This window comes from Tasmannia lanceolata, unplaced genomic scaffold (genome assembly GCF_043159265.1).
Source record: "Tasmannia lanceolata isolate RefF3 unplaced genomic scaffold, GAP_Taslan_0.1 ptg000015l, whole genome shotgun sequence".
Lineage (NCBI taxonomy): Eukaryota > Viridiplantae > Streptophyta > Magnoliopsida > Canellales > Winteraceae > Tasmannia > Tasmannia lanceolata.
Window position 1 is genome coordinate 1,957,974 of NW_027518692.1, and position 10,550 is coordinate 1,968,523.

The following is a 10,550-nucleotide window of genomic DNA, read 5'->3' on the forward strand; positions in this document are numbered from 1 at the left end:
TCAATAAACAACATAAAATATCTTAGACCATTATATAACTCAAGAGGGGCCAGTCCCCACACATTAGAGTGAATCAAGTCAAAAGGTTTTTCAGCCTTATTTTCAGAGGACTGAAATGGAAAGCTTGGCTGCTTAGAGAAATGACACACATCACAATCATTAAACACTAAAGGTAATTCTGGTTTTAAGCAATGTAAAACCTTATTAGCAGGATGGCCAAGACGAGAATGCCAAGTCCTACTCAGATCAACATTATTAGCCACCAAAGCTTTATTTTTCTGATCCAGGTAGTACAACCCTCGAGATATTTTTCCTTCACCAATCATCTTCCCTGTGACCCGATCCTGAAAAGAAATTAGATGGAGAAAAATAACATTACAATTCAGGTTTTGGGTGAGTTTGCTAACAGATAGAAGACTTGAAGGAAATGAGGGCATAAAAAGAACATCAGAGTTGGCATTTTCTGAAAAGAAGTTAGTTCTTCCTACTCCTGTAACCGGAACAAGAGAACCATTTGCAATTGAGACAGGGGTTTTATTAGATACATCATGATAAGAGGTTAAAGTGTTTTTATTTCCGATCATATGGTCTGTAGCCCCTAAATCAATAATCCAACCACCGTCATTAGAAGAAAGACTTGATTAGAGAGCACAGAGATTACCTGTGTCACGAGTAGCATCCTGTGTGGAAGAAGAGCCATTTTTAGCAAATTGTTGAAGAAGTTGGGCGAACTTTTCAATAGTAATTTGAGTATCAGCGGTCTGAGCAGATGAAGTTCCACCTTTTCTATTGTGACTGGGTCTTAAGTGAGGATACTTCTGCCAACATCTATCAATAGTGTGATTTGTTTTGCCACAATGATTACATCGTAGAGAATGTCTGTTGGCTTGACTGTTTTCACGTACACTATTTCCATCATATTTTCCCTTTCCAGAGACATTATTTCTAGCTCTTTTGATATGTTTAAAGTTTGGCTTAGTTGAAACAAAAGCAGATTTTTCACTTCCTTCAGGTTCATACTTTGTTTCAACACTCATAATTTTTTTTTGAGTTTCTTCTCTCATTAAGGTGGCACAAACATTAGACAAACTTGGCAGTTCAGAAGAAAGAATAACTTGGCTCCTAACCTGCTCATATTCAGGTTTTAAAGCATGCAACAATTGAAAATTTTTCTCTTGTTCGGCTCTCTTTTTTAACTCGGCGAGATTATTCAATTCATCCCACATAGGTTTTAATGTGGCAAGAAGTTCAGTTATAGTCTTATTTTCTTATTTTCTTGATTAACTTTAGAGATTTCTTGTTTTAGCTGAAATATTCTTGCAAAATTATCTTGGTGCCCATAATTCTCCTTAATGGCAGCCCAAAGCTCTTTAGCATTTTCTGATTGTGTGAAAATTTCGGCTATAGCTGGCTCCATAGAATTTAAGATCCAAGACATAACTAATTGATCATTGGTTTGCCGATCATCAAAATTAGGATCAGTGATTTTGGGAATTTCCTTCTTCCCATTTATGTAGTCTAATTTTGATCTCCCACCAAGGGCTAACGACGCGGTTCTAGACCAAGACACATAGTTTAGCCCATTGAGGGGAACCAAGGTAAGTTTTATCCCAGTATTATGTTCATATTCATGAACAATATTTTTACCCTTGGATTTATCACCCATGATTCACAAATTTAACAAGAATAAAGGAGCGAATGTACCAATAACGATGCGTCAGAAGAAGACACCCTCTAAGAGCACCAAAGCCTCCACTTGGTAAAAGGTCCTTTAGAAGTTGGCGGCAAGATACACTCTTCTTGTAACTCGAGCCTTTCAAAAAGTATTGTTGCGCCACCGATCATCTGACAATACAAGTCTGCCCAAGAGTCTTGATAAACTTACACCAGTGAGAAGCCTCGGTTAAAGTGGGGAGCTAAAGATGAAAATTGAGGGTATAATTATCAAATAAAGAGGGGCATGAATTAATGGCTTGCAACTGCCTTGGGCAGAAATTGTGGTGGAAATAAATTAATGGGGTTGTAATGATGGGAATAAATTAATGAATTTAAAAAGGATTGATGAAAGAGAGGGTTGAAAAAAAAAATCTTGCCTCGTTCAGAGAGATAAAATGACTTGAGATAATAAAGTAACCTTAGCCAAGACTTTTTACTGTTTCTCTTGTTGAAATTTGTTACAACAATCAAGGGACCTTGAAGAGACAACAATGCTAGTGGAAGAAACAAAACTGGATGTAACAGAAGTTTTGTGGGATAAGCAACAAAAACTGGTTTTGTGAGGGTTGCAAAAACCCACTTTGAAGTGGTTTTGCAAAACAAAATCCGCCTCACGGCAACGATGAGATTGGTGTAAAGCAGACAACGGTGAGGGCTATGTTAGGGTTCTAGAACAAAAATAAGGTTGTTTGTTGAGAGTTGCAGAAACCCACTTTCAACAGAAATATGGCTATGGAGAGGGAGCAAAGGTTGTAGCGGCTATGGATCTCGCTTTGATACCATGAAGAAATTGACAATCACACAATACAACAATTTACGTGGTTCGGCAGTGCCTACTCCACGATGAGATCTCTCCTTTGTTCTTTCATTTATGGGAAAAATAATACAAGTCTAGAAATAATATATAGAAGAAGATGTAACGGTCATGCCACAATTACTCAATCAAATCCCATAAGATTTACCCAATCTTCCATTTTAGAGATCAAGTAAATCTTCCAAGAGTAGTAACAAGAGTGCAACGGTAAAGAGGTAAAATGGCAAGTGGTGAGAAAGGCAAGACCAGCTTGCACGTTCCAACACCCACCCTATGCAAGTGCATTCCGGCCACAAAACTGCTGTCCAAATTTCGACTTCCTTTTTGAACCATAGGATGAACGAATTTGGAAAAACGATAAACTAAGAAGTTGTAGCCCTTGAAAAGTTCTTCGAAAGGAGTACTTACATGCTCATTTTTGCCAAGAGATGACAAAGATATGACTGTTTTAGTAAAACAAATCCATAAGGCTGTTGTTTAATCTTTCTAATTAAATAAACTTATTTCCTCACATTTAATGGGATAAAAGCTCCATCCATAATATTCTTTAATTCTCAAAATACCCCTAAGTTAATAAGTAACTCTTTGAATATTCCAAATGCGTCCTACAGCATTTATACACCAAAGGAACTACGTAAATCTTTTTCCTCGTATCAAATGTGACGAATCAAGTCCGTTCGTGCAATCTAATAAATGCGAACCCTTATCCAAAGGATATAACTGGGTCATTCGGGTTGTGAGTGGGATCGTTGCAGGGATCCAACGGTCGATCTTGCAGAACCCAATAATGGGCCCCACTGCGATTTTGCTCCGTAATTAATAACTACAATCACATTGGATCAGTGGCCTCCATCGAGACGTAACCCTGAAGATGACCGTGAAATCATCGTACCCATAATCACATCTAATATGTGCAAGTCCTTTCTCCATTCTTCATCTACTGAGTTGAGTTCTACGGGGGGTGGATAACTACTACCTCCTGGGCCCACTCGTGGTATACCTTCCAGTCAAACAGTTAGAGCCCGCAAATGCATTTGCAATATCATTTCAAAAACATGTTTTAATAAAACATTTGATAAACCATTTATCAAGTCCGCTTGGCCAAGGTATTTTATAGGCCTACTGCTCTGACCGAAACTATAGATGATATTCCCATAGTTGAGGCGGAGAATTCCATGTCGGGTATCACTATCAGCCTCGTGGGTTTGTCCATGACTCTAGTACTAACATCTAGTGATCTCTAGAAGGACCACGGTTAGATAGACTAAGAATCAAAGGCGGACCCATAGACCAATATGACCTCTCAGGTCTAAGGACATGTAAAGGGTCCTGTCTGGCAGAATGACCTTACTAACTCCTGTCCACAGGCTATTCTGGTGTGATCCTGTTTAGTGCACAATCCGTATTGTCGCACCCACTCTTCTTGCTTAGGGTCTACTACCCAAGTGATTGAGATAAGCCACTCCACGACACGTACATGTAGACAAGACTGGTGCTGGTTGTGTACAGGAGGAGATGCCCAATCTCAACCCCAACCAGAAACCTTTTAGGTCTGCAAAGAACCGGGATAGCATATCTCCCTGCTCCTTAGGATCTGTGAATCCTTAAGCATGATATTCCTACTTTGCTACCTAAGGACGAATATGTGACAAACACAAGTACATCACACATATTCAATCATATATTACCCATTAGATGCCATGAAATAAAATCTTTATTAATATTTTAATATGACAAGATATACGAAATGTATTGACTTTTAGGGCACTAACTCTAACATTATGATCCTAGGAGATGATTTATGGTATGCATCTTATTTATGTTCTTGCCCATCAAGTGAAAGTGAACTGTTTGGATTGTTTTATGAAGTGGGCCCCATTGTACTTTTTGAAAAAATACTTACTGGACTTAGCTGACGGTTTGTATCATCCTACGGAGATGATTTACAGGGTACAGTCATTGTCCTATCAAAGGGGCCCACTGTACATTCTGACAAATACTGGACTTTTCACGCACACATAGCATGTAAAATCTCAAATCTCAAGAAACTAAAACGTAAAAGATGACTCAGGTTCAAGGTTCAAATTTCGGTTTCGGTACCGATTTCGGACCCCACCGAAATCCAAGATTTTGGGCCGAAATTTGGTATTTCTTCTTGAAATTTCGGACCGACTTTCCAAAATTTCGGACCGAAATTTTGTAACATTTTTTTTTAAACATGATATTTTCTCAAAATGTCAAACCGAAATTATCGAAATTCCGAAATTTGGAATTTCAGCAAATTTCAATTTCGCTTTCGGTCCCCACCGAAATCCGCAGAAATTTGAAACCATGCTCAGGTTACAGTGTTCTTCCTCATTCACTCCAGTTCATCCGTCCATACCTAATTATATTTGGCAAATGATATTTCCCCCCACCCTAAATGGATAAAATCCCCCCCCCCCCCCCTAATCAGTTTCTGTGTGAATGGTTCACTGCTTGAGGATAAATTCACTCCTTTAACGTTTTTCTCTGCCTCTCAAACTTAAAGAAAACATTAAATGGAGGATTTTATCTGTCAAAGAGGGGGGATATGATGTGGATCAACGAAGCAGAAGCAACATAGGTGTAGGATTTAGTCAAGAAGAATCTTAGTGTCGCCGAGGAACTGGATTGCAGGGATCTAATTCAGCAAACGTTGGACTAAGGAACGTAGATCTAGGGCTGGAAATTATGTAAAATAAAACTTTATAATTCAAGAACCTTAAGAACTCCATTCATTTCCATCAGCAGAAGAGAAAAGACAATAGAAAACTACGAGGAAATCAAATATTTTCAGGACTGATTTACAAAGAAATTGAAAATTGCATTATGAGGACTCAATGGCAAGAACAAGAGATGTAAAATACAGATGAAAATCTCTTATACAAAGGGAAACTCCAACCTCGTAGCCATGGAGGAAGAAACTCCTCTCCTAGAGCGCCAAGCTCTCTCCAAAACTCCAACCGAATTCTCTATTCTCTTCCTTCTCCAAAAAGAAAAAGGTCCCCACAAGAGAACCCCTCTTGCCTGTTTATAGGCAATCAGGAAGGGTCTAGAACCTCCCATCAGCTGTCTTAAATGGCTGAGGTGGCATGCAAGTGGCAATGGACACCTACATGCTACACACCATCTCTTTATACATGTATCCTCACTACATCCCTCATGCCTCATAAAATATACATAAAACATCATATGAAGGTGAAGTAGTCCAATGCCACCTGAAAATGATGTGGTCCACGCCCAATCATATTATGTAGGAGCTCGTCCAAGTAGAAGGAAATTCGCCCATATGTCAACACCATATTACAGTGTGTCATGAGATAAACTCTCAGGCGCCAAGTAATCATGGCCGTTAATCTTGCCAATCCAAAGCCATGAGGTGTCTCATAGCCTTCATAACCCTTGAGAGTGCCCGTTTTCCCTACCTTTATTCTGTGTGCAGGAAAACTTAAAAAACAGACTAAGTTCCTACATATACTACCACGTGCCCAATAATTCCTCGACTGGGACCCGGTCCACATCAAACTCCACACACACCCCCCCCCCTCCCCCGCCTCTTAGAAAAGAGCTTGTCCTCAAGCTCGATGCCATCGTCGAAGGAGGCGCAAACTCAAGTTGTTGGGCTAGCAAGGTTGTCATCCCTCCACTAAGCGGCCAAGGAAATGGTGCAACTGATGCCTGGATCGAACACGTAGTTTTCCTGTGCAAGTCCCTCACCTCGAGGCCCGTTAAAAGTGTTGCCATTTTCCTTCTTATCAATTTCCTCCCACCGCCAATTAAAATATAGTGGTGTCCTGCTACCATCTCTATCCTGTGAAGTATAATGTGTTCTAGGCTTATAAAGCACCTCATCATGCAATGGTAAGGAAACCCTTCCATGTCTAACCACAAAAGAAGCCTCAACTCCCAACAAATCATAGTCTAGGTTATGCTCTGTTGAGTCTAACAACTCATGATGATCCTCCAAAGTGAATTCATCATGTGAAGCAGGTTCTTCCAACACTTTCTCTACTTCCTCTGTTTTCATGATACCTTGCACAATAGAATCCGAATCCTCTACCACAACTGACAACTCAGACCGACAATCATCCCAAGCGTCATCTGGTTTACTAGAATTCACTGACCTCTGCTCAATACCCTCCTCATGATCCATCATCTCTAGATTATGCTCAGCCAAAGGTAATATCTCCTCATCAGACCCAGGATGTGTCATCATCATATTGGAAGGCACCGAATGTATAGGATTTGGCTTCGCTGGCAGTGAAGAATCATTGAAGCAACTACTCTCTCCATTGGATGGTAGAAGTATCAACCTTCGCTGCCCTATATAGAAGGAATAAGTGTTTTTCCTGCCATCATAAGATACGCCTCGATCATATTGCCAAGGTCGGCCCAAGAGCACGTGACAAGTGTTCATCGTCACCACATCGAACCACGCCGAATCTTGGTATTTGACTCCCATAGAAAATGGCACGTAAGCCCGCTCAGTAACCCATGCACTATGGTCCCTAATCAATCTGGCCACCTCATATGGCTCGGGGTGTGGCTCGAGCGTCAAACAGAGCTTCCCTGCGACTTCTCGCGAGATAAAATTGGCGCAACTACCGGCATCGATACTCAATGAGCAAACCTTACCATTAATGGTGCACTTGGAGGAGAATATTTTGTGCCTCATCTCATGTATATCATGCCTTGTATGCTGCATCTTGTACTTGCCTCAATGTCCGAATGGAAAGGCACTCGTTAGAGCAGAACAACAAAATGGAGTATACTTCAAGTGATCTCGATCTGCTATATGTAACCTGCTGCTTCTCAAAGGATTTGCAGGTCTTGCTGCACTTTGCAAATGAAATTCAGTATAGAGTGTTGAAGGATTTGTCGAAGCTCAATTTTCAATGGGCAATGATTACTCTCAGCTGAATGTTCAGTCCAGAAACTAAAGAAAGAAAAATATGGACCTTGATTGGATCAGGTATAACTGAACCAACCATTTCATGTTCCAAGAAATAATATTGAAGCCTTCTCAGTTCTTCACTCAACCACCATAGTAGCTCACGATGCGGCTGAAGCCTCAGAAAATTCTAAACTTGGTTAAAGCACTAATAGGTTCACTTAAACATATCCATCCTCTGAAATTCTGAAGCTTGACCCCTCGGCTTAAAGGTGATTCATAGTTAATCTTTGGTCCCACACACTCAACTAGCTTCATTCCAACAGAGACACTTATGTAGTTTGCAATAGGGAAAGGTACTTGCAAACACCTCAAGCTAGCTAGAGCTGAATCTAGCTCTGAACCTCCAGAGTCTTCAACGGATGATAATGAATATGCTCTGGAAGGAAGGACTATGACAAACTGATTCAAGATGACAAAGGAAAAATAAACCCAATCTCGTACATGCCCATGGTAGAACTAATGCCTTCCAACTTGTAAATTGTGATGGAGACAATTCAAAATTCTCTGGTTTACACCACGGAATCACTTCCTCTTGATGTTCGGCTGATGAAAATTTGCTCTCAAAATATAAAGTTCTATTGCAAGATCAAGAGAGAAATAACACCGCATGTGGTTCGTGCTTCAAATGCTTAAGAGAATTGACAATAGCAAGCAGTGGTTGCCACTTGTCTTGGAAGGTGAGAAGACTTGTAAGAACAATGGGACTGAGAATGATTAGTTCAGTATTTCCCAAGCCGATAAGATGAATAGCTGATTGGAATACTCCTTCCCAACTAAAAAAAGTGTAGCTAAGCGGTCTTGAGCATCCATGTATTAAGGGATGTAGACATTGCTATTATCTCAGCTAAAAAAATTACTGTTGAGGTGGTAACTTTGGGTTTTATGATGAAACCTACCAACCTAATTTCTGGTTCTCAACAGGCACATTTAATCAAACACATGGCATGCATAAAAGCTCCAAGAATGGATAACCATCAATACTAAGGTCTGAAATTAGAGCTGAAAGAAGACACTAGGAAGAAGCTTCAGACAGGTCGCATTTCACACAATTATGAACATACTCTGAGCATACAATTACAACCAACAACTTTGAGATCCAAGCTAAATTTGTAGGTGCTTACACATGCGCAGAGACAAGATCAAATTCCTTAAAGAAACTTCACCAAGACCGTCAATGGCGTAGAATTCGGCTCTTTCTCTGGGAACAGGTCTACTCTTAGATCTCAAAATTTAAGATAGAGGCTATACGAACAAAATTCCACTTACAAAAAATAGCAATGGGAGAAGAAATTGTTCACTAACTCACGAATTTAGAAGCATTCCAGCAGCAATTCTTAACCAGAAAGGAGTAACATGACAAATCGGCACACTCTTTTTAATCTTGTTTGATGTTCTTGATAAATTGCATAAGACCTCTGCAGATTTCTTCCAAGATCGGCTAAAATTGGGAAATTCCAGCACCCTAAGCTCTGATACCACTTGATGTGAATCAACGAAGCGGAAGCAACATAGGTGTAGGATTTAGTCAAGAAGAATCTTAGTGTCGCCGAGGAACCGGATTGCAAGGATCTAATTCAGCAAACGTTGGATTGAGGAACCTAGATCTAGGGCTGGAAATTATGTAAAATAAAACTTTGTATTTCAAGAACCTTAAGAACTCCATTCATTTCCATCAGCAGAAGAGAAAAGACAATAGACAACTAGGAGGAAATCAAAGATTTTCAGGACTGATTTACAAAGAAATTGAAAATTGCATAATGAGGATTCAATGGCATGAACAAGAGATGAAAATCTCTTATACAAAGGGAAACTCCAACCTCTTAGCCATGGAGGAAGAAGCTCTTCCCTCCTGGAGCGCCAAGCTCTCTCCGAAACTCCAACCGAATTATCTATTCTCTTTCTTCTCCAAAAAGAAAAAGGTCCACAGAAGAGAACCCCTCTTGCCTATTTATAGGCAATCAGGAAGGGTCTAGAAGCTCCCATCAGCTGTCTTAAATGGCTGAGGTGGCATGCAAGTGGCAATTGACACCTACATGCTACACACCATCTCTTTATACATGTATCCTCACTACATCCCTCATGCCTCATAAAATGTACATAAACCATCATATGAAGGTGAAGTAGTCCAATGCCACCTGAAAATGATGTGGTCCACGCCGAATCATATCATGTAGGAGCTCGTCCAAGTAGAAGGAAATTCGCCCATGTGTCAACACCATATTACGGTGTGTCATGAGATAAACTCTCAGGGGCCAAGTAAAATATTCATAGAAGTTAATCTTGCCAATCCAAAGCCTTGAGGTGTCTCATAGCCTTCATAACCCTTGAGAGTGCCCGTTTTCCCTACCTTTATTCTGTGTGCAGGAAAACTAAAACAAACAGACTTCCTTCCTATACTACCACATGCCCAATTATTCCTCGGCCGGGACCCGGTCCACATCAGGATATCATTTCCCATGATATATTTTCCCCTCTTTGTTGCTTGGGACAGACAGAAAGTCCCCCATAGAGTGAAAGAGGCGTGCATCCATAGGGAATAGTCCTACTCCCGAAGGGGATAGGGACACCCGCGTCATCGAAGAAAGAAAGAACGAAGAAGAATGAAAAAAATAAATGAAAGGACGAAATCACCCAAGAACCCATCGTCTCACCCAAAGAAATTAGGCTTTTGAGCAACGAAAGCTAGGGTTTTCATTTTCGGATCTTCTTCGTTGTTTCCCTATCCAAAGGAGAAACAACATTGATGACAACGAAGCCAATGCCAGGTATCCCCCGTACCCTATAAACTTCCATCAAAGCTTACCTTCTTCTCACCGCCCAAAACTCCGCATCCGAATCCCCACTTTCGTCTCTCCCATAGAAAATAATTTCCACTATGAAGAAGAAGAAGAGAAGGAGGAGGAAGAAGAAGAAAATGGTTTTGAGCGAGTCGTCAAGGAAGGGGAGGAAGAAGAAGACGATGAAGATGAGAACGATTATGAGGAGTCTGTACATAGTTCAAAGAGGCAGAGATTAGATAAATTCGCATTAGGGTTTGAATTTGCA

General features: G+C 40.4%; 2 protein-coding genes across 2 annotated transcripts; both read right to left on the reverse strand.

The window, feature by feature from the left end:
• Positions 1-4: 4 nt before the first annotated feature.
• LOC143891581 (uncharacterized) lies at positions 5-9,545 on the reverse strand. The gene is made up of 2 exons (XM_077396077.1): positions 5,454-9,545; positions 5-344 (listed from the first exon to the last, which is right to left on the reverse strand). Exon 1 carries the CDS (start codon positions 7,254-7,256, stop codon positions 6,198-6,200), a length of 1,059 nt encoding a protein of 352 aa, XP_077252192.1. The 5' UTR covers positions 7,257-9,545; the 3' UTR covers positions 5-344; positions 5,454-6,197.
• LOC143846625 (uncharacterized) lies at positions 316-1,666 on the reverse strand. Its single transcript, XM_077355113.1, has 3 exons — positions 1,286-1,666; positions 662-1,127; positions 316-344 (listed from the first exon to the last, which is right to left on the reverse strand). The coding sequence occupies exons 1-3, from the start codon at positions 1,664-1,666 to the stop codon at positions 316-318; spliced, it is 876 nt and encodes a 291-aa protein (XP_077211228.1).
• Positions 9,546-10,550: the final 1,005 nt, after the last annotated feature.

Excerpts from the sequence above, each read along its gene's own strand:
- LOC143846625 (XM_077355113.1), bottom strand. The coding sequence starts at position 1,666 with ATGGGTGATAAATCCAAGGGTAAAAATATTGTTCATGAATATGAACAT. Across the intron at positions 1,128-1,285 it reads TAAAACAAGAAATCTCTAAA|GTTAGGAGCCAAGTTATTCT; the intron begins GTTAATCAAGAA and ends GAATATGAGCAG. Across the intron at positions 345-661 it reads GGATGCTACTCGTGACACAG|GATCGGGTCACAGGGAAGAT; the intron begins GTAATCTCTGTG and ends ATTTCTTTTCAG.
- LOC143891581 (XM_077396077.1), bottom strand. The coding sequence starts at position 7,256 with ATGCAGCATACAAGGCATGATATACATGAGATGAGGCACAAAATATTC.